The sequence below is a fragment of the Amphibalanus amphitrite genome, unplaced genomic scaffold (genome assembly GCF_019059575.1).
Source record: "Amphibalanus amphitrite isolate SeventyFive unplaced genomic scaffold, NRLGWU_Aamphi_draft 001152F_arrow, whole genome shotgun sequence".
Taxonomy (NCBI): Eukaryota; Metazoa; Arthropoda; class Thecostraca; order Balanomorpha; family Balanidae; genus Amphibalanus; species Amphibalanus amphitrite.
Window position 1 is genome coordinate 29,634 of NW_024882646.1, and position 24,422 is coordinate 54,055.

The following is a 24,422-nucleotide window of genomic DNA, read 5'->3' on the forward strand; positions in this document are numbered from 1 at the left end:
TGGAACGCTCAGCAGAATATTCTGCAGTCCGCGAATCTGGCGCATTGTGATGAAGTTTGCAGACCGTTCTTAGCACATTTTATTGGTAAAAATAAGCCTGGATAAATAAATCTTTCCCGATGCAAATAAAATATTTGTCCAAACTATTCCTTAATATTTAAAACACTATAGGCGGATTCATGTCAATTGTCTAAGATAAGCCTTTTTACTTTCTGTATTGAGTCCGCCGTCAGTTCTTCATGTTAATCTGATATACACCGACATTTCAGTCGCTTCACGTCAGGTCGCCTGTGGTGCAGTTGGTAGCGCATCGGTTTGCAATACCAAAGATATCGGGTTCGAATCCCGGCGGGTTGGCGGCGTTTTCCTCCTTGAACGCCGCCACTGGAGGGTACTTTACCCTCCAGCTGATTTGGACACCCTACCAGCGGATATTTGTACTCGCAGAAAGCGAGTTCCCAACCCACGCAGCGCAGGTAATACGCCATGTGCGGATTGTGTACCCGCTGCGAACGGGTAGGTTGCCTTCTGTGTGTGGGTTGAGTCCCCATCCTATGCGGGTTAGGTACACAATATACTCGGGTTGACAGCCTGCGATATGCGGGTAAACGCACCCGCTGGTAGAGTGTCAAATTAGGTGGTGGGTAGGTGTACCCGCCAGCAGCGGGTTTTACTCGCTGTACGCGGGTTGAATTGTTTTCAGTGTATGCTTATATTTTGGTAATGATCAAGGAAATAATCAAGGTCCGTGGCCGAAAATTCATTTAAAACAAAAATACACATAAATGTAAGAAGATTAAATGTGTAAGTAGTCCATTCCAATCAGTCAATTAATTATCCCGTGCCCAATTTTGAAGGCTCGCATCAATATAGGTCGTCTCTGCGACTGGGTCAATGATCCCGGCATTGAGTTTTAATTTTCGTCAATAATGACAATAAACTTGGTACCTACGAGTACATGTGCTAGAAAAGTGTTCCTACTTATAATCATTTGAATCCAACATCGTTCGGCACAAAATGTTCTTGTATGTAGGTATGTACATAGGCAATTGGCGCCAACACGCTCGTGTCAAGGCGCGTCAAACGGTGATTCTTTTTGTTCGAATGGCAGCTTCTATGATGGCATATGTACAGCCCACCGCTAAAGTAATGTAGGGTTTTATCAATCTCAACGGTTGGCTTTGACTGGCGATTGTTTAATGCGGAGTGATCGAAAAGAAGATGTCAATAGCTAAAGTTGCAGCTGCAAGGGTGACGATACATATAAGCTACATTCAAAGTTTCATTGTAGTCTGGCTAATCGTTCCTAAGCTTCAGAAGCAGAACATACCCATGACTGAAACCACACATTACTTCTGCTGTGGACTGTACCTATACCTAAGATGATCATGGATGACCTTTAATGACCTAGACACCTGGTGGGTGCTCTAGGATGAATTCGAGGGTGCTGAGCAAGAATTTGGCGTCTGTTTTGCCTGAATCCCACAGTAGCTGAAATGAACGTTTGATTGATGAATGACTTATATAGCTCCATAATGGGCTTCTAAGTTCTAACTCGAGGGATAACTCTGTATGACCATGGCCTTAGATTTAGATTTTTAAATCTAAAAATCTAAATCTAAGGCCATGGAACAGTATAAGATTATTAGATTTTTGCGCTAGCCAACCATTGGGTTATTTAAGCACATCAACACATTTTGGGATTAGGTTAGGTACGTACCTACATAACATACCATACCTCCACAAAAACGTATAGGTAGTGTTTGAAGTCATGTTTGACAATGACCTGGGCCTGGAATAACAAGCACACCATCAGACCTCTCATAATGTTTTTTTTTTACCGTTTTCAATCAGTTTTGCCGGATTTTATGCTTCCTGATATGACTGAGTTCCTCTGGAATAGGTTTATGGTTTGATACCACTGTAAAAATGCTCGTTGACGGCTTTGATCTTTGCTTTTGTTTCCATGCCTTCTATATTTGGGTGCGATATTAGACCGGCCTGGAGGGACGTCGCTCATCACGACGTAGTTTTCGGGCTTACCCCAGGGATAAAGCGTACCAAACTGCACCTTTTGATGACTTCACAATAATCATTGAGGACAGATTCCCCAGAATTGAGCTCTTAGTATTGTTCGACGACCTCTTTTATTCTGTGTGTGATAGGACAACACATGTCAATGCTTGCTTTATGGCGGCTTCATCGCGCCGTGGATTATCATTTCATTGATTGAACTCATTGACACCCGACGTTTTTCTTCAAATACTCTGACCAACTCAGTGTTTGTGACTGATTCACTTTCAAATCGTTTCCATGCTCAGTCACTGGAAAGTCACAGGAAAAGTGCCACCTTCGTGAAATATGAAGATATCGTTGCTTTTCATTTTGACATTATTATTTTTCATGTTCTTTTTAAATCTGGTGCCAGAAGTGCATAATTCGCAAAAAAGTATGTCAAACTATTTAACATATTGGTACTATGTTTGTACTCTCTACCGCACCTTCTGTATGATGTCATAGCGATGACATCACATTCAAGCCAATCAGCCTTCAGAAGACAGTCTCGTCGGCTTGTGTCAGATTAGCTGATTGGTTAAAGCTGAGCTGATTGGAGCTGATTGGTTAAAAACCAAAGCCTCGCCGCGGGTGGCTGTATTACAGAATAAGAACGCATTCCTGGGATAAGGACGCATTCCTGGCATATTTTCTTTTAAAGTTGCCGATACCTACAAATGGAGGCCGAAATCGGCTGTAAGATGGGACACTCTCGGAGTTTTCGGACACGGGCTACAAGATGGCCATCTCAGTTTCAAACCCCATGTTAAAGGTGACCCTTTTCCTTTATTAAGCCGAGGGCCGGGTTTGGTGCAACCCACCGACGTCTTTCTCGCGTTGCATCACGTTAGCGATAGAGAGATGAAAGCTGACATACCATACTATTGGTTCAATTTTTAAGCAAGATATCTGGAAACCAAACGTATCTTTAAGTAATTGCAGGCCACTGAGAAGATATGATATGATGATATCTTCGATATGAGATCATATAAAAACTCATAAGCGAGCCTCTGCTCGGCACAAAAATGTCGTCGCGCTCTGAGAGATGGAAGCATTCACAGGGAGAAGGTACAGTGAGCTCCCGGGTCGCAATAACTTGTATATTTCGGATTTTCAGAAAGGTCACGCGAAGTCCGATCGGTCACGTGACCTTTGTATACAGCGTGACCTATAGGAAACATTATAAGCGAGGGGGGACAAGAAGAAAGTGCTATATTGGCACTGAAAATTACGGAAGACCGTATTTTGATCACATTAGCTCGTGATGACATGCCTTACTGGTAAGGTTCGATACTTAGGTTTTGCAATGCAAACCTTGCATTACGTCATACATGACGTCATTCAAGGTTAATCCAATGCCCTGGAACGTTCAGCAAAGCCTAGGCCAATGAATTCGGTCATTTTTTTTTTTAAACAACTCCCGATCGAATTAAGTTGCTTAGTCGGGAATGCAGCCACCAATAAAATCAGATTGACCTGTCAAATCGATAGAATGCTATTTAATTTCCCTCGATCAGCTTGATGACCTAAACGGTTTTGACCTGGATTTGACATAAGCTCAACACCCTATAGGTAGGTTTACTTTTCCCAGCAAAGAGCTTTGATTTGACGCGGTTGATGATGACAAACACGATGCTATGCAAACATCTCAGCTCTATAATCATGTTTGGCGATGCTTTTTGATGCTTTTGAACCAGAACCGCAAGCAAAACCGTACCTGTCCTCGGTTTTCGACTTCGGTTTCCATTTCCCAGAGCCGCTCAGTAATATACATATAAGGTCTGGCGAGGGTTAATTTATTCGAGCACGACGGTCGGCGGGTTCGCTTAGGAAGCATCCCGTCGTCGAGCAGAAACCACGAACAAAAGGAGAATAAATACAATCTCTCTACCCGCTCCGAGTCGATCAGACAATGCTTATTTGTTCCACGAAGCTTGTCTTTTGTATCGGCCAATGAATCAACAGCCCACCCGTATTTGCTGAAAGCGATGCGATGCACGATCATTGATCAGAGTGAAGGGAAGTAGATTGAAGACGTTGAAATATAATGTATTTGTCTGTTCTCGGTATATAAATTTATTATTTAACCATGAACATGGAGGAGCAAAAGCTATTGCTAATGATCACTTCCAAGAAACCAATCGTATGCTTACTGCATCTTGAGATAATAAGTTTGTTCGACCCCTTAGACGACCTCTGTCGCACATTATCACTTATTTTGAACATTTATATACCTATGAACATTGACCACAGTCCCGACTGATGTGACATTTCGACTTCTTGCGTTCCGCTAAAACGCAAAGGTAATGCCATAGACCTCTGTACACCATGACCTCTGTGTGTGGTGTACAGAGGTCTATGGTAATGCCATTTTCAACATACAGTTGTACGTTGTCGAGTTACAGCTGAAGTTGGGTACACTTGGTAGTATAGGTATAATGGTATAAATATCAGTTGTCATTTTATTTTCTGGTGGGCTTTTCAACACATCGACGAAAGTGATGCGTTTGAAACGACCGATTTGAAATAACAGTAATAACACAGGTCATAGGTGGATTAGTTGTGTTTATTGACGCGATAAAATCGACTAGTTATAGAAATGCATGTCTTGCCGGTGATTGCCGGCTTATGCTCACGTCAATGCTGTTTTAATTAGATACCTATTTTTGTTGTTTATCTTTTTTAAGCCGAGTCGAGCCTATGTGTGTACTACACACAGTACAGTACAATGTACATACACTGTACTTACGTGCTGCATTTCGGCTAGACCGATGTAAGGAAAATACTCTTTGGAAAGACAATATAAATAATTGTCAAAATGAAGCCAAAGAAGGTTTTGACCTATGAGCGCTTTTTAAAAATATTTTATACAAATATTACACCTTTTTAACGATTCGAACATCGAACAAAGTCACAAATTTGAACGTTTATGTACATATGGGTCCACTCACTGACGCAAACTTACTTGAAGTCATATTTCTGCATGAGCGTTTTCAGCATCTCAAAGCAGAATCCTTTATATCCGACGATATCTCCTTCCTTGTTGAGCTGTAAGATCGTCATTGGAGGCCGCTGAAACAAGAAAAACGGTCATTGCTTTGCTTTGTAGGTAACTACACAGTATACACAGTGCACAGTGCAGCTGCACACCAGCCATCCGTGACGTTCGTTTTCATCCGTGACGTTCGGTTTCAGAGGCAGCTATGTAGGATAGTATGCTTGGCAAAGTGACTGATCTCGGAAAAGCCTGCCAGCGCGCGTACCTAGAACATTGCGAGCTCTGATTCACTCGACAGTTTTTGTTAGGTTCACTCAAGAGTTAAATTGCTTTTCAGTTTTTATTCAATTATTTTGTGCATTGCTCTTGTCTTGGTTTCAGTCCTCAACTCTTGCCAGCCCGACTATAGGTACTCCTCTCGCCCATGCTGTAAAGCAACTGCGCATGTGTTTCGTACAAATGATCGCTTTTCTCCGCTTCTTTTAGTCCGTTCTAACGATCGCGAATCACTCTGTGCAATGGAATTGAGAATTCATACATTTGTATTTATAAGCCCTGAATGATTAACCTTCGCCCCAGTGGGGGGGGGGGGCATATGTTACCACCCTGTCGCGTTTTTTGCGTGTGAATAAAAAACCGCGGCGCGCAGCGCCGCGCCGCTGGGGATAGCTTTTGGTACATCAATTTTGGACAATGTGTGAAATTTTTGACCCCAGGTCATGTCAGTTCAGGTCACCAGGTCAAGTTAACTGACCAAGCCTAAAAAGTTTGCAATCATGTCCAGGGAGTCTGCTCTCGACCTCCGTCCCGGGCGGACGTGCCTCCGGTCCCCCGCTGCCGATTGCCAACCCCTAATATCCTACCGCTGTCATTGCTGCCGACGGTCAAATTGAACACGAAATGGTGGGTGGTCAACGGACAAAAAGAAGAGCGGCAAATGCGCCGAGAACGACACAGAATCAAAATGAAAACGTGTCGGAAAAGTCCAAAAAGCAGAAAATTCAAAAAGTTGTGGTTTCTTGTGCCAAGAAGGATCCAGAAAAACTGAGTACAGGTATTTTCAACGACACTGATGATACTGATCATCAGACAGTAAGTGACTCTGATTCTGATGTGAGTGAACATGATGACGATGCCCAATCTTGGTCTAAAGCTGGCAAAAAAGGAAAACGCACCCAAAAGGTAAGCTACACGTGCAAAGGTGGGCGTAAATCGTGTGGCAAATCTATAAAAGGAAATGAGTCTGCCATTCAGTGTGAATCATGCGAGGAATGGTTTCATCCGAGGTGTCAGGAACTGACGGAGAAGGCCTTCAACGCTATAGCCGAGCATGATATCTTCTGGATTTGTCATGAATGCAGAGTGTTCCTCCATGAAAAGACACAGTTTGCGAAGCAGATGAAAATGGAAATTAAAGAAGCAGAACTCACTATCAGCAAGAAGCTGGAGGAAGTCAAAGGTCTTGTAACAAGTGCCATTGACAAAAAAGTAGATGATGGTGTCAAGAAAATGGAACAAAGAATTGGTGAAAGCTCGGATGTACTGAAAAAAGCTGTGCAAGAGCGAGGTATCGACAGATCAATGAATATAATCGTACACAACTTTCCTGAAAGCACCAAACCTGAGACATCTGAGAAGCAGGAAGAGGACATCATCAAAGTCAACGAGATGTTCAAAACCATCTGTGGCAAATCAGACGAGGTGAAAGCAGTGGAGGGTTTCCGCCTACGGAGGAGAGCTGTTGACCCCAACGAAGTGAACAGAAAGCCTGGACTGCTGCTGATCAAAATGAACAATCAACAAGATGCTGAGATGATACTGAAGAAAAGGTTCCTGCTGAGAGAAAAGGGATTCCCTAACATCTTTCTGACAAAGGATCTCTCAAAAGAAGAACGAGAAAAACAATGGAAACTAAGGGAAGAACTCCGGAAGAAAGGTAAGGACACCCACATGATATTTCAAGGGCGTGTCGTACCCAGAGAAGAGAAGTAGTCTGGAACAGAACAGTTCAAAAAATGTAAGAACCAACAAGACTACACAAGTTGTGGATATTTCTGCCCTGAAATGTGTGTATACCAACATTGATGGGATGAATGCAGTCAAGTGTGCTGAATTGATTGCTGTAATAACCAGAGAAGGCCCACACATAGTATTTATCACTGAAACCAAACTGTCGGATGAGGTGTCACAATTCCAGGGCTGTGATGACTACCGTGTGTTCAGACGAGATAGAGGATTTGGAAAAGGAGGAGGTGTGCTGTTAATGGTCCGTAAAGATCTTACTGCATGGGAGGCGCCTGGCTTAAGGTGGGAAAATGTTGAAACAATCTCATGTGTACTCAAAACTGGGAACAAGACAGCCTTACTGGCATGTGTTTACCGACCCCCAAACGCCTCTCATGATAACAATGACAAGCTGTGTCAGTTCATCACCCAAGTATGTGATTTCAAATCAGACCAGCTCCTGGTATGTGGTGATTTTAATTACAGAGGGATAAATTGGGAAGCAGATTCTGTTGACGGATCTCAGGATAGTGATCAGGCGAGATTCTATGATGCTTGCCAGGATGGTTTCCTGTACCAACATGTGAGGGACTTCACACGGTCAAGGGGCTTGGATGAACCCTCACTCCTAGACTTGATACTAACTAAGCATCCACTTGAAATAGAAGACATTCAGTATCAGGCCCCCATTGGCAAAAGCGATCACTGTGTATTGACATTTAAAATGCTCATCGAGAACGATAGAAGTATGGTTCGACCAAGGAGGAGGAGAGTATTCTTCAGAGGTGACTATGATACTGCCAGACAATTGTTTAGTTCACATCCCTGGAGCCAACAGTTCTCTGGCAAGAACGTTGACGACTCCTGGGCTGTTTTTCTGAGCCATTACAATGAAGTTGTGAGTAAAACAGTCCCTATGCGTCAAGAGGAGAGGTGGAAAAACAAGAAGAAGTGGATGACAAGGGAAGTACTGCATCTAATCGAGAAGAAAGAAACAGCATGGAAAAAGTATAGGAAGAAAAGGACTCAGAAGGCAATGCATTCATACAAACGAGCAAGAAACCTGGTGACAACAGCGGTGCGAAGGGCCAAGTACGAGTTTGAGCACAAACTAGCCAAAGAGGTGCGGGAGAACCCAAGAGCCTTCTACGCCTATGCCAGAAGTCAGACATGTATCAAAGAGGACATCACATATGTCAAGAAGACAAATGGAGAAATGACCAGGACCTTGACCGAGACGTGCGAGGTAATGAACAGAGAATTTGAGAAGATGTTCACCAGGGTGACAGATTGCAGAACTCCCAATGTGACAGGCCCTACTCGTCCCAGTTTGGAGCACATCGAACTGACAGTTGGTGAAGTTGAGGGTGCTTTGGCAGCTCTCAAGACGTCATCTTCTCCTGGTCCGGACGGCGTTCACCCGATGGTCCTTAAGGAATGTGCCAGAGTTCTTTGTGAACCCCTACATCTGCTGTTCATGAAGTCGCTCAGTTCTGGGGTGGTCCCGGAAGACTGGAGGAGGGCAAACATTACCCCGATATTCAAAAAAGGAAGCAAGACAGATCCCACAAACTATCGTCCCATCAGTTTAACTTCAGTGGTTTGCAAACTACTGGAGAGACTGATACAGAAAAGGATAATCGAGCACCTGGAACTGAACAACTTTATCTCTAGTCACCAACACGGATTCAGACGTGGAATGTCCTGTCTTACCCAGCTTCTGGAATATTTTGCAGATGTAGAGGATATCTTGGACGAAGGGCACTGTGCTGACGTCATCTACCTAGACTGTAAGAAGGCGTTCGATACGGTCCCGCATGCTCACTTGTTGGTGAAGGTGGAAGGTGCAGGAATAGTGGGAGGAGTAAAGAGGTGGATAGCCAATTTCCTAGAGAATCGTGAGCAGAGAGTTGTGATACACGACTCCTACTCGACCTGGAGAAGAGTTTGGAGCGGCGTTCCGCAAGGAAGTGTCCTCGGGCCCACGCTATTCCTAATTTATATTAACGACATTCTTGATGGTCTTAACTCTAAAGGGAAACTATTCGCAGATGATGCCAAGATCTACAGCAGAATCAGGAACCAGGATGATAGCAAACTCGTGCAGGAGGATCTGAACACAATCAACGACTGGAGCAACAAATGGCTACTGAAATTCAATGAGAACAAATGTAAAGTGATGCATGTCGGCAACAAGAATCCGTCCAGCCCATATACACTAGGGGACAGTGCCCTCCAGATAACCTGCAGGGAGAAGGATCTGGGTGTCCTGGTGCGGAACGACATGAAGGTGGCAGACCAGGTGGCAGCAGCAGCCACTGCAGCGAACTCGATGCTTGGACGAATTCGCAGGGCATTCACCTGTCTCGATAAGGATACCCTTCCAGCACTGTACAAGGCCCTGGTCCGACCCAAGCTGGAATTTGCTGTGCAAGCCTGGTCCCCCCAACTAAGGAAGGACATCAACAAGCTCGAAAGAGTACAGAGGAGAGCCACAAAGATGATACCTGACTTGTCTCACCTACCATACGAGGAAAGACTAAGAAAACTGGATCTGACGACATTGGAGGAGAGGAGAGCAAGAGGCGATATGATACAAGTGTTCAAAATCCTCAAAGGCTTCGACAAAGTAGATGAGCATCTTCTCGTACTCGACCCTGGAGTCAACGATCCAAGAACGCGAGGACACAAACTCAAGCTGAAGAAATTGCGTCATCGTACCAAGAAAAGGCTGATGTTCTTCTCTGCGCGAGTCACGAGCACTTGGAACTCCCTACCGAACAGCGTGATACAAAGCAAGACGATATCAACATTCAAGACACGCTATGACCAACACATGACTGAGAGGAGGCAGCATCCTAACGAGCCATCCTAGCTCTCTTGCCTCTTCCTATACTTCTAGGTGAGCACTTCTAGGTGAGCCTGCAGTGTTTGTCAGAAAGGTTTTAAACTTGGTGGATTGCATGCTGTTATGAGCGCCTACAATGTGTATGTCTCGGATTTTTTATATCCGTGACCTAAGGTCAGGTCAGTGGCGTGACCTTTCCATTACAAGTCAATGGAGAAAAATGAAAATGCCTCTAGATCCGTGTGTACGCATAGGAACAGTCCAAATACTTTAGAATCACAATGATTTAGTCCACTCGTGATGACCAAGGTGTCATTTTTGCTGATAGCCTCTAGAAAGGTCATCCGAGGTCATTTGAGGCTAGTTTTTTTGCCAATAACCCGCGATTGGAAAGAGATAGAACACTGGGGATGGTCTCATTGTGCTTGTCTTGTTGAGACGCATCGACTGATATGCAACATGACCTTTTCCGGTCAGGTCATGACCTTGACCTGAGGTCAAATTTTCAAGTTGACCTTTCAAGGTCAAATTATAGTTCATTCGACGCGTCTCGGCGAGGGGAACACGATTCTGGCAATAGAAAGGTCGTGGCTTTTTGTAGTCGAAAGTTATTGTCGAAAAATACTTTTCGTAAAAACAGCTATTTTTGGAGTTTTTGACCTCTGGAGGCTAAACCGTTGACCTGAGGTCAATACCTATTGATAATAACCTTTTCAAAAGAAGAGTTCAAAAGCTATCGATTGTTTTTCCATGCGTTTTTCTAGCTACCATAGGTCCTGAGATAGCGGCATGTTTTCTGAAAAATATAATGACAATTGGCAAATTTTGACCTTTGATGACCTCTGGTGACCCCAATATTGCTCTAAGGTGAAAAATGACAAAAAATACTTTCAAACGTACGCATTGAGAGCTATCGACTGCTTTTTACCGCGTCTTTCTGGCCCTCTTAGTTTTTGAGTTAGAGGTGGGTGGTAACATATGCCCCCCCCCCCCCCCACTAGGGCGAAGTTGGCTGAGACCGCCACTGGGGCGCGGGCAAAAGAATGTTCGTCAGCACCGCCATGACATTGTTTCATGCTCAGCGATCAGTCATCGCTTTAGGAAACGAACAATCGTTGGCTAATTTGTTTCAATTTTGACAGTGTTTATTGCTGATTGAAGTCGTTCGCCAAGCCATCATTTTCAATAAATGTCTAGAAGACGTTTCAACACCCCGATGCCTCATTCCTCATTTGTAACCGGTCGCGCCTACCATGTCACCTGTATAGGTATAACGTAACCGCTTCGGAGTCCGGCTCAGTCCCCAATGACCGGTTAACGTCTCTCCTGTATTGTACAGTGGGGTACGTTATCGTATCGTTAGTCGTATCGTACATACAGTAAGAGTCTGTTTCTCACCGATGACAGGGTACCTAACAGCTCACCTGTGTCGTATGTCACCGTGAGAGTCCGTTTCTCACCAATAAAGTAACATCTCACCTGTACCGTAGCCACGGTAATAGTCCGTTTCTCGCCAATAACATCTCACCTGTATTGACGCCACGATGAGTGTCCGTTTCTTACCAACATCATCTCACCTGTATCGTAGCCACGGTGAGAGTGCGGTTCCGCAATAACCGTCGAGCCTTCTCCAGCGCTGCCTCGTTAAAATTCGCATTGCTGCCGAATTGATTTCTTCCTCTGACATCGAATATGAATCCGTCTACGAGGAGAGTAGGCGTTATAAGTTATAAGTGCAGTGCGAATAACCCGGTCCCGTTGATCTTAAACATATAAGAAGATTCTGGGATTCTGCGCGCTCTGGAATGCCTGAGTAAATACTCATGTTTTTCACGCCTATACATTATTTAGTCACTTAACCCTCGCATGTGTGCGGCGTTTGCCAGCTTCTAATGTGTAGGGGGGGGGGGGGGTCGTTTGGCCCCTGATCGAGCTAGAGCTTCGCGGAAAAAACGAGCGTGTTGCCCGTGACGAGAGGAAGCCGATGATACCCAATTTTAAGGTCCTAGGTCATTGGTTGACCTTCCAGGTCAGGTCAATGGCCCAAAGTCGGGAAAATCGGGACCTATTAGAAAGTCGTAAAGTGTGGCGGCTGAGGGGTTTTTCGGGGTGCTGATCACGAATATCGTGTTAGTTTTGATCACAGATGATGTCTTTAAGCATTTAGACCAGGTCGGGTCAGGTCAGGTCAGGTCAACCAGTAGGGGTTGTGACGGGTATTCGTAGTATGTGTCAACCGCCTCTGACAGCTTCGTAACATGTTACGAAGGCACCAAAACTACTTCGTAAATGTTCAAATGGTTGCTAAATTCGAATTCAGCTCCAAAAACTAGCCTAGAAACATGTAAAACTCGAAAAAGTGAACCGAGGTCACCCGAGGTCACCAAAAGTCAATGACCTGACCTGACCTTCAGGTGACCTTGACACCCATTCTAATGCATGGGAGCAACATCAAATCACATATTTGAACGTTTGAAACCACGAAAAGCTTGCAAACGCGCGGCTAATGCGAGCCGACATACGCGGAATCGCGATTCCGGCCAAACATGGTCTCGGAAAAGAGGTCACAGGTCAAAGGTCATTTGGGTCAGGGTCATGAAATTTTCAGGGTAGGTGTAAAATTGATCAATGAGAGGGTACTGAAAGTTTCGTCGCGATCGGCCGCTTTTTACGCGAGTTATTCGCGAAAAACCATGGGGGGGGGTCCATCCGACCCCCCCCTACACATGCGAGGGCTAAATCACCAAATAACTTGCCGCGAAATGAATCGAACTACATTTTTACTCACTAACTACATTTTCATTCGCGGCACATCTGAAAGATTATAAGCAGTTTTCAGTTTTCACTACGGCCATGTGGTACACACTTGTCACTTGATGCAGATTAAGTGCAGATTTGGTGCAGATTTGGTCAAATTATATGCATTCAGCAGATAGCCCGTCGCGAAAACAGCTATTATCGTAGGTACCGATTGCGTTGTGATTTCTTACCTGAGGAGGCATGTGCATCACCGGATCCCAGCATCAGACGGATGACGAGCATAATGAAGATATCCATACTATAAAGCCGCCTGTAGGCTGTAAATGGTCATGGCAGTGTCGGGCAGGCTAGGCAGGGTCATGTGGGTTACATTCAGTTAGTGTAGGTATACACAACTAAAGGCTTCACAGTACCAAGGTCACCAGGGTGGATCGATCTAATGAACATTTTGTGCAACAACCTCTGATGTAGGCATGTAAATACGATATCAACTTTAGATGACCAATATTGAATAAGCAGTAGGTAATAGGTGTAAAAATAGATACTTATAAAAAATGGATATTTATATACACTGTGAAAAATAGAATAGTTAGGTATATTACACGGTTAGGTACACGGTTTGACCTCGATAACGGTCGTGACCAGATATGGCCGACCTAGTGAAAAGCTTTATACGACGTGAGATGAGTTTCCTTATCCATTAGCTTGATTCAGGCTGGTTGCAAATGTCGACAACTTCACAGCCACGCAGGCGCGTAACCACCACTGGGGACACTGGGGACCGGTCCCCAGTAACTTTTGGGTTACTGGGGACCGTCCCCAGTAAAACTGACGACCTCAATTTGCTTAAATAGTGAAATATTGTCTCTAAATCGACGTGTAAGTAATAAGTAATAAAGTAAAGAGTAAGTGATATGTAGCCAACGTAAGACATAACCATGGATGTTTTGTTTAACCAGCGCCTGGCCTCTCAACCAACTTCGCCATGGGGGGGGGGGGGCTTTTTGGCCACACCAGGTTATCTCGGAAAGTAAGCAAGCTAGAAAGACGAGGTAAAAAGCAACAGATAGCTCGCTACAGTATCTTTCCGAATTACCTTCATCATTTTTTGATCAGGTCATCGCTGAGGTCACTACAGGTCACCAAATGTAAGCTTTTCACGAAATTTTGTTCCTAATTTTGTAAACTTTTCACAAGTCGTCGCATAAGTCAGGAGGGGCATTCCACGTCAAATCGAACAAAAATCGTCTGTTTTGCACCTTACCATCAGCGATTTCATTATAAATTTGTGAGCGAGTTCCTGTGTGGCCCCGGACATTACATGGATATTTTTTGCACATTCTGACCACAGGTCTTCTAAATATAGAGCATCAAATTTTTACAAAATGTTGCATCTTTATATTTTTGAAGCACCATAACTTTGGATGTACTTGTTTGATTTGAATGAAATAAGCCTTACTGTTTAGGTAATTTCTTAAGCATTTGTTTAGAATTGCACCTACTTAAATATATGACCTTGAAATTTGCTTAACTCTGTTCTTAAGCACAAATATTGAAATAGCAAAAAACACGTCACCTTCGATTTGGCTCATTTTCATATATTTTATTGCCTACCATATTCTTAACAACCTGTGAAAAAATTAGAGTGGGCCATTCATAAGTTTTGAAGAAATTTGCACATATGCAAACGTATGTTAGCACGCGCAGTGGAGGGGAAGAACGAATTTCGCCCACCCCTCCTGTTTTTCGCCAATATCTTATAAGATTAATGCGAAATTAATTACGGCTTCCTGTCAAGAATGGAATTGGACATCTCATCGTGCAAGCAATAAGAAAATCGGTAGACAACTGTTCTAGTAATAGCGGTGTAAAGTGAACATCCTGTCGCCGCAGCAACGCGGCGACTCGGTAGCCGGCGCCGACCGCTACGCGCCGCCTGAATTGTAGACTGTGCCGGGACGGAACGGAACGGTTCCGTCTTTACATCGCGCTCCCTACCGCTGATTACGTTCGATTCGCGTCAAATTTTGTGAGAAGACTAAGAAATGTACAAGCAATCTTATGGTGAAAGAATTTTGAAAATCGGTTGGTAAACAATTGAAATATGAACATGTAAACACAAAATTGTGATTGCTGCGTTTCCCGCATCGGCCGAGCCCGCCTCAGCCGGCGACATGTTACTCTTAGCAGGCCTCTAACTGCCATATTTATTATTGGATTAACTAGAAATTCACCATACATACTAAAAAATGTATGTTCTTTCGTATAGTGAAGATCAAAAGACGTGAAGATATCGTTGCTTGATAATGTTTTCGTTGAATTTACTTCATGATGCATTTCCACACGGCTCAAAATTCACCGCAAAATGCCGTTTGCCTGAGACACTTTTACTATGGAACGTGAATGCTTAACTACGATGACTATGCATTTCCATTCTCGCAGAGTTTGGGATATCACTAATCAGCAATCATTCATTTCAGAAAGTGTACACAAGCAAGCATGTCTTGACTCTGTCTTTCAAGGTCACGCGCGGTTGCGTGATGTTGATGCATGAAAACGGCGTTTGCCGCGAATGTTATGAATGGCCCACTCCAATTTTTTCACAGATGGTTAGGAACATTGTGACGGACATAATATGTAAAAATTACCCAAATCGAAGGTGACGTGTTTTTTGCTATTTAAATTTTTCTGTTTTAATTCAAGATCAAATGCATTTCAAGGTCACTTCAATTTAATTCTATAATTAAAAATCAAAGCCTTATCAATTGCCAATAAGACCCTGTTAATATCATTTTGATACCAGAAAAGGAACCAGAGTTATAGCCATTTAAAAAATTGATGTGTGACGTTTTTCGCTATATTCGATGACCTATATCTCAGCGATACGTTATCAAATTTCGAAAATATTATACGTAACTCAGTTTTGAACCATGCCCAGTCTGCCTATAAATTTTCATAAAAATCGAAGGGGATGACGGATTTCGGTGTTTGATTTGACGTGGAATGCCCCAGGAACCAGTAGAGCTGCAATGCTGCGGGAAAAAAGCGCATTCGATAGCGCTTTTAAAGGACTTTCTGAGTAATGCTCTCAGATTTGACCTACGGTCAACGTTTTAGCTTCCAGGCTGGCGTTTTTGCGGAAAAGGGTTTTGCATCATAAATTTCATAATAGCTTTGGACTTCAAACTTGTACGACGCTGATTTTACCGGCATCGCATTTGTCTCGTCGAGACGCGTCGAATGAACTGTGTCAACTTCAAAATTTGGCCCCTAGGTCATATTGCATGTCATTTGATCGGTATTGTTGAGCTGAACACATTCATGTTTTCAGCGCTCTAGCATGGTTCTACCTAAAGTTGTGGTAAAAAACTGTTGGAGATGTTTCATGACCTAAGATGAGCTGAGGGGCATAGAGCGGTCACAGGTGCAATTTTCCGGTTCAGTGTGTCATGTTTACCTGTGTCACGGTGTTTGAATGTGTTTTCTTTCGGCCAAAGAAAAGCATTTCAATTTTCCAATGTTTTGCATTCCTTCCAATGACCTATAATGAAGAGTCGTAAAATTGACCTGACTTTAGGTCACCGATGTGAAAACTTTGAGATAGGTATACGAATTTGTCATACTGATGTCCTCAAGTAAAAGCTCGAGTTTCAAACTTCTGGGATGTAAACTATAGGAATGACAAAGTCACAAAGTTTTTAGAGGCATGGTTACATAACTTGCCCTGGTGACCTGACCTTAGGTGACCTGGGGTCAATTTTTTTCACACACGATGCGAAATTGAGGTATCATAAGCTATACCAAGTTTCACGGCGGTGCGCGCCGCGGTTTTCCTTACACGCGCAAAAAAAAAACTGGGAGGTGTGGCCAAAAACGCCCCCCCCCCCCCCCCCACCCTCCCCCCCACACACACACTCCGGCGAAGGCTGATCCTGAAATATCATATTTTGTCTTCACGGCCCTCCATGTGGTCCCCAGTAACTTCAGACTCGTGGTTACGCGCCTGCAGCCACGGACACAGTTCTCTCTTCCGTGCCCGGTGCCCCAACCGAGTAGTAAAGTAATCTTGCCCCAACCTCCCATCACTAATGTCTAGGACCCTGATAAGTTGACATCTTCATAGGGTGGGCACTTCAAGCTGCAATTATCATGCATCGCGAAGTTTGCAAGGGACATGCATTTAATGGAAATACTTCATTTTGATTCTCCATGGTCAGCAATTTAGGCCCAAACCGAAATAATTTTGCATAGGCAAACCATAGTGCACCCGGGTGTGATTTACACAATACACTACTCCTGTGTATATCACACCACGCGGAGTGTGATTTACACAGTGGGCCGGCAATGCGTAAATCACACCGGGGTGTGATATACACAATGTGCTCCTAGTGTGTAAATCACACCCGGGTGTCAGACCACGCAGCACCTGGGTGTGATTTACACAGTAGGCCCGGCAAATGCGTAAATCACACCATGGTGTGATATACACAATGTGCTCCTAGTGTGTAAATCACACCTGGGTGTCAAACCACGCAGCACCTGGGTGTGATTTACACAGTAGGCCTAGCCAATGTGTAAATCTCACCAGGGTGTGATATACACTGTGTGCTCGGTAGTGGGTAAATCACACCTGGGTGTCAAACCACGCAGCACCTGCCGGTGAGATTTACACAGTAGGCACGGTAACAAGACACTTAACCAAACCTTAGACCTGACCTGACCTAACCTAACCTAACCTAACCTAACCTAACCTAACCTAACCTAACCTAACCTGACCTACTGATTTTTGCCTACCCGTGGATGAGGAAGAAGGTACTCGCATGAAGAGATTGCAAGCAATGGTAAGTCAAATATTTTTAGGTTAAGTGGTTGTGCATCAGGCTTCAGGCCTTCGGCCTGAAGCCAGATACACAACCACTTAACCTAAAAATATTTGACTTACCATTGCCTGTAATCTCTCCTAAGGCATTGCCTTCGGCACTGCACCGCTTCGCCACGAGCATTCAGACGTCGCTTTCCATATTGTATTGGTGCTTTTAAACTTGTCGGTCGGCAGCAAACCCACCGCTACCAAGGAAAAGCGAAAATGCGGGAAAAAGCGCCCGCACCGACGGGACTCGAACCCGCAACATTCGTATCATGGTGCAAGCACCTTCACCACTAGGCCAGGCGGTCAGCTGATTTCGAGAGAGAGGACGCCCGGAATCCCGCCGGAATATTCGTAGTGCTTAGTCTGATCTGACCAATGGGCGAGCAGAGTCACTGCTCTGACCAATGGACGTTCAGCGTTGCTATGACGTCACATCGTGGTGAGATATACACACAGCTGCCCTCTCTGTGTATTCCTCACCCGGGTGTGATTTACACTACGTAGTAGATTTTGTGTATATCACACCGGGATGGGTGTGATTTACACAAATGGCCGGTATTGTGTAAATCTCACCGTGGTGTGATATACACGGTCCCTTAGCCCCCCCTGGCCCCCCCCCCCCGTTGGCGATATTGCAAGATTATTGCTTGCAAGGCCCTAAATATTGCTTGCAAGCAATTGCAGGGCAGAGGCACCAGGCACCAAGCAAGGTACTCTGAAGACTATATATGGCCTTGCTCTGAAGTTGCTCTGAAGAACCATCGACGAAGAAGTGTGTTTTATTACTGGATACCTACGTATTTAATAAATCAATTAATTCAAATTGATAAGTTTTTTTGTACCTTCCTATGTCCTAGGATTCGATTAGAGAGAATTTTATTCCAATTTTGTTTTGATCTTGATTTTCCATAGCAATACACAGAGGCAGATCCAGCTCAGAGTTTTTTTTTTGGGGGGGGGGGGCAAACCATAACAATTTATCGAGTTTTTCCATGCATCATCCATAGGCGTAATGTTAAAATTATGCCGTTTGGGGGGGGGGCAAATGCCCATTTTGCCCCCCCCTGGATCTGCCACTGGCTATACATGCTGTGGCTGCCCTGTTGGGTTCGATTATATCATATCAAATCAATGTCGTTGGGTAACTATTCAACAGTTGTTGATTCAGAAGTTTATGTTGGACCCAGCTAAGGCTCCCAGCATTTCAACCTCTTGTTTCCCTTGATAATTTCCTTTGTTGCTGTAAGCTAGGAAAAATAATTTTTAGCTCGTGTTCTAAGAATTATGCTCAAAGTGCTGTGTGTTGTGTGATAAGTGTAATTTGTACGCAGCAGATATACAAGCTTCATTCAAAAATAAATAATGTTTAAATGTGAGATGCTACAAGGTCACCAGCCAGAGTCTATTCATACTGGACTTGTTAGGTATCTATCTACATACTTAAAGGGACCCTCCCACCTTAACATAAGATTTGAGTTGAGATAGCTAAAATGGGGTCCCTGGCTCACAATTACCGGTTTCGGCACTCACAACATCAAGAAATGCCTTAAATCGGAAATATTGAATTTCAAAATTGCAGCATTTTGATTCAGAGGGGCTAATGCATAGGAATACCCCTCTGAATGTGTGACGTCAGCGCAGGTATCTAACGATTTTTAAATGTTTGACTAAAACGTTTTGTAGCACGCGGTGGTATATGCTGCTTTGCGCGCAAACAAATGCCGCACTTTCAAATAAAGTCGCTAGGAACAGCGGAGATCCCAAAAAGTAAACAGAAGTAAAAGTCTAATATCTTGAAAACCGGTGAATATTTTTCGATGAAATTTGGTAGATATTCGTTTTTGCTCTTTCTGAACCGAGCGACATCACTTTCATGCCAATTCATTAACTTTTTTGAAGGTGGGAGCAGGGGCGTCGTTTTGTATAGGCCTGGTAGGGCCCGAGCCTTACCAATGTTTATTTGGGCCCTACCAATGTTCGCTGAGCCCTACCAATCTTTTGTCACTTATCAGTTGATAAAAAATCAAAATAAACAGATAAGCAAATATTAAATAAACACATATGCAAGTACATAAATAAGGTTCTAGCCACAGTAGGTGCATGTAGCTGACAATGAGGTTTCACGTGTCTAGGACTCCGGTCCTTAATGGATTTTAAGAGGCTCGAAAACGCAATTGGTTATAGAGGTCCATAACTGCCTCTGAGTCCCGCATACCACGCGACCGCCCCTAATACACCCCGATCCGTCTCCACACCAGCCGCTGGAGGCCCTACACCGACTTCGGAAGGTGCCGCGGTGCTCCAGAATAGGCCATAGGTATATTGATTTGAGTGGGTGATGCAGCCTGATTCCCCAGGGTTCAACGCCAGGTCATTACCGCATCAGACCCCGAAAACTGAAGCTCGTAACTTCGAGGGGCGTTCAAAAAGTTTCGGGCCGAACAATGAAGGAGTTGGAATTTTGGCCTGCAAGGCGGTGTGTTAAATGATGTGTTATTGGGATGTCCATTTACGCAAATTAAGTAAGTGGCCATTAATTAAGTCTCTTCTGTGATTGATTCGGGCTTCTATTCGTAGCATAGTTCGCCATTTCGGATAGGATGGGCGACGCCCAGAAGAGAGCAGTGATTCGTTTCATAGTAGTTAGTGCAGAAAAGGCACCAAGCGTTAACCCTCGCCCTGGGCATTTTTCATAACACGGCCTGGCAGGGGGGAGGGGTCGATGCGACCCCCCTCCGCTCGTCAACTTTCCAAAACAGGGGCACACAATTGATGATGTGCGTCCATTCGATAAACATCGAGGAGAGGCTATAGGGAAGCTGACGTAAAGTGTGCACCTGATCCGCGACCACGCACCTGCGTACATGGGCGGGATGACGAACAGTGAAGCGATGAGCTTCGAGTAGTTGTCGCATCCACTTTTTTCTCTCCGAACCTTGCACACTCTGGTTAGTGGTTGCCACCTCTTCCCCAACATAAGAAAATTAGCAGCGGCAACCTCGCTAACAGCAGGGAGACGAAATCAGCCGTCTTGGACGTGCAGGATGGGTCCAAAACCCACTTGGTAATGGAGGCCTTGAGGGCTCTCGCGAAGCGCTGCGCGAAACGTGTTTGTCTTAACGGTGTTTATTTGAATAAATGAACTTTTTGGTCTAATGAGTCGATGCTGTATCTCTCTGCTCCTTCATGGTCGGGCCCGTAGCTTTCTGAACGCCCCTCGTACTGTCATCCTTTTATTTTGGCAAGCAGGTCTTTCTAACTATCGTTGTGTTTCCAGTCCTCGTTAGTTGTCGAACCCTTCAATTGGCGTGGGTCTTTAAAACCGTTCCTGGCCCCGCAGCCGTCTTTTTTAGTCGGCTTGGGCCCTCAAAGCTGTTCCTGTCCCCTTTCAGCACAGCCGTCCTTTTAAGTCGATGTGGGCCTCTTTCAGAATGGCGTGCATTCCTCCGACACTATTGCCTATATAACTGCACGTTTTGTGCATGGCGTCCGGTGTTGACCCAGATTTCCAAAGTTTTTTTTTTGTGTGTTTTTTTTTTAGATTTCGGTTAGTCTTGTCAATGACCAGGGCGAAAAATAAGTGGCCGAAATCCGATGAGAAAGGCAGATTTGGGGGTACCCTACCTTGTAAGCCCCGTCATATATAGCCAGCCGCCGCCTTTGGGCACTACCAATCATTTTCGGAAAACGACACCCCTGGGTGGGAGGGTCCCTTTAATCTACAAATACCTATACTGATTTGATAATGTTATTCATATTGTTACTAAAATTGTCGTGGCTGGAACATGTGGATTTAGGAACACATTTGCAGTGCCATAATCAAGACACATTATTGTAAAGTTTGTAATTATTCATCTTATGGCTTACCACTAACCATTTACATGCTACAAAGTACAAGCAAACTCTGGTTGTGGTTAGAAATAATTGATTGAAAATGTGAAGGTGATATCTTCTATTGAGTATGCACAGTACTTGCTGCTTTTAGTCACGCTATTTCAGCAGTCTATGAATTGACTATTCCAATCTACAGGTTCTCCAGTTCAGCGCAGCAATCAGCATACTCAATAAATAAATAGAGGTTACTCCTTATCTAAGCTCCTCATAGAAATCCAATGCGTCCTGATAAAAAAGGCAATAGAAGACGTGATGAGAGGAGGAATGGACCCAAAACGGCACCGCCAAAGCCTGCAGGGTCTCAGAAGCCTTCAGGGCACGTCCAGAAGACCCCTGCGGTGGCACAGCCGACTCCCTCCGTAGCGCCGCAGACCCCGGCGGCTGCGCCGCTTCCGCCCACGGACAGTCAGGGTCCGCGCGTGCTGGAGCCGGCCGCGCCGCCGCCGTCGGACACCGCGCGCTACCGGCGCCGCGAGATCCACAGCAACTGGCACCGCTACGAGGAGGAGCCGGACGCGGAGACGACGACGCTGCCCGACGAGGATTTTCTGCGCGGCGACACCTTCGAGGAGCTGCTGGCCGCCTCCAGTGAGTGCAACTGGCGCGATAATGGTACCTGCAGTGTGGCAAGTGGTGGGCTTTTAATTGCCCTGCTTATTGTATGGTCACTGGGGTGTAGACGGTCCTGTCCTGTCGCCAGTGGATTGTTACCACTAAGCCAGTCCTATTTTGGGCTCATTTGTTTAACTTGTGGATAATCAGAATCCTGCTGTTTTACTTTTCTGAAGGTTGAATGCTGTAACTGAATGACCGATGCAGTTTTTGTATTATGCGTCCAGTGAAGTGTGAGGGGCGGCGCTAACCGTGGGGTGTGACAGTGACCCCACCGTGCACCTGTCGACAGCCGGGGACGCCGGCCACTTTCAGCTGCGCAGCGAGCGCTCGTGGCTGGAGTCGGGCGCTGGCGGCGGCGCCCGCAGCAGCCTGCTGACGCTGGAGGCGTACCGGCCGGCAGCGGCGCTCAGCTGCCTGCCTCTGCCACGGCGACTCGGAGTGGACGAGCGCCACTTCACGGTGAGGACCGCCGTGGTGCCGAGAGTCAAGAGTGACCTCGTAGGGTGGGCTGCTGTTTTTTTTTTAGTCAATGGAACTCATTTGTCGGTGATTGACAGGTGTGTGTCTGCATATTTATGATGTGTCAATTTTCCAGGATTTGAATATAGCAATACCTATTTAAATTTTGAATTTGATTACTGCTGCTTTATAATTATTCACAGTGCAATGCGTCTTTCTAAGCTATTTTTTTAGTCCAATAAGGCCGTCAGTCCTGACCTTTAGTACCATTAAATCTGTGGGAGATATCGCGCAGCTTGTCCACTGACCGATGTACGAAGTCCTCCGTCCGCTGACCTCTGCCTTACCTCCGCACGCAGGAGGAAGAACTCCACCAGTTCACCCTCGATGCCGACACGTGTCAGTCAAGTGCGGCTGCCTCGCGCCCCGCTGAGCGCGCCGCCACCCCTGCCGGGGAACTGAGGCCCGCCACCGAGCGGCCGACGGCGGCGGCGGAGCGGCCATCGACCGTCAACGGTAGGTTTTGTGTGCTGGCCGATCGGGCGGCTCCGGGGCCAAGGAACTAGGAAGGGATATACAGTGTTTGTGTTGGGCCCTTTATTTAAAGTGGCTGTGTGCTTCGATGGCTGGGACTCATAACGAGGTCCCACGTGGTTAATCACCACCAGTCAGCGTCAGTTTTTTTTAACGACATTTGAATCCCTTGTCTGGAACGTTTTGTCCTTGATGTTGAGTACAATGCACTTTGATGAAAAGCAAGCTATAAATGGACTTGAGCTGACGTGAATGCTGAACCCAAGTTACATTGGTTTGAAATAGTGTGTAATTACTCCTCCACCAAATGATCACACCGCGTCTCGCCTGCCTCACCCTAACCTTGTTTCAGGGGCGGTCACAGAGGTGGCGACACCTGCACAGGCGGCGCCGTCGTTGGCCGTGGCGCCCGCAGCAGAGCCGGCTGCGCCACCTGTGGAGGCGCCCGAGCCCCCGGCAGAGGCAACTCCACCTGCCGAGAAGACAGTGCCGCCCTCCAACCGGCCGGGTGGAGATGTTGCGCCGTTGCTGGCGACAGAGAGCGTCAAAGGACCGGCCCCGGCGCCGGCTCTGCTGCAGGACGACTGGTTAGATTCGGTGCTCTCGGACGAGGACTGAGACCGGGAGCCTACAGACACAGAAGCCGTGAACCTGCAGGGACTGAGGACCGAGAGGCCGTGAGTTCTCTCCGTCCTCAGTGATCGTCCTCTGTGGCCTTCTGAGGACGGCCCCTCCGTGAGAGGCCACCCAGTCGACTGAGGAGTCAAGGTCTGACAGTCCAGAGCACGGGTCCCGCTGAGACCACGCCATGTAAGCGAAGACTGCGGATCTGGTTGTGTCTAACCGCCGCTCTGTGGACGGCCTACCTACCTTCACTATCCGCCTCGACCTACCCGCCCACTAGAGTTGTAGCGACATATACCGTTCTCCTTCCTTATCTGCCTCTCGGATTCCCAGCTTCCTAAACGGACTGTGACTGTCCAGTCTTCAGTGTATCCCATGCAGTGTGACGTATTCGTTAATACCCATCAACGCTTCAGTGCGAGAACTAAGCACTAGCCGTACGCATACTGCGTGTATCCATGTGCGTGTGGATGTCGTGTGCTGTGTTTGCTGATGTGTGCGGATTAGGTGCGGTCCCCCGTCACTGCAGGGCGACTTTGAATCTCTGTTGGACGGGTTTGGTGCATGAAGGGAAACGTGATCGGACCGACGCACTTGAACTGGTTTGTTACGGACTGCTGTCGTTGTTATGTGACAATATATAACCGGCTGTGAGTACACATTAGCTGCACGGTCCTCATGGCTAGAACCAAACCAAGCCGAGCTGAACCAAACGCTGAATCTCGTAGCCCGCAATCTGTTCACCAGAAGTGGATAGGCGG

General features: G+C 45.7%; 2 protein-coding genes across 5 annotated transcripts in view; one reads left to right on the plus strand and one right to left on the minus strand.

The window, feature by feature from the left end:
* Positions 1–13,012, minus strand: part of LOC122370636 (glutamate receptor ionotropic, delta-1-like) — a 32,755-nt gene extending 19,743 nt beyond the window's left edge. Inside the window, exons 1-3 of the mRNA XM_043346397.1 lie at positions 12,896–13,012; positions 11,483–11,607; positions 5,021–5,127 (exon numbers count right to left, since the gene is read on the minus strand). Coding sequence (XP_043202332.1) covers positions 5,021–5,127; positions 11,483–11,607; positions 12,896–12,962 — 299 coding nt within the window. The 5' untranslated portion in view covers positions 12,963–13,012. The remainder of the gene's footprint in view (positions 1–5,020; positions 5,128–11,482; positions 11,608–12,895) is intronic.
* On the plus strand, positions 5,908–24,323 carry LOC122370637 (uncharacterized protein KIAA0754-like). Of its 4 annotated transcripts, none has more exons than XM_043346398.1 (5): positions 5,908–6,145; positions 21,566–22,017; positions 22,334–22,503; positions 22,863–23,019; positions 23,390–24,323. In XM_043346398.1, exons 2-5 carry the CDS (start codon positions 21,648–21,650, stop codon positions 23,653–23,655), a joined length of 963 nt encoding a protein of 320 aa, XP_043202333.1. In that variant the 5' UTR covers positions 5,908–6,145; positions 21,566–21,647; the 3' UTR covers positions 23,656–24,323. The 4 variants fall into 4 exon arrangements, with proteins under 4 accessions (XP_043202333.1, XP_043202334.1, XP_043202335.1 ...); XM_043346399.1 differs by having other exon boundaries at positions 5,908–6,107; XM_043346400.1 differs by lacking the exon at positions 5,908–6,145 and adding an exon at positions 18,178–18,245.
* The last annotated feature ends 99 nt before the right edge of the window (positions 24,324–24,422 follow it).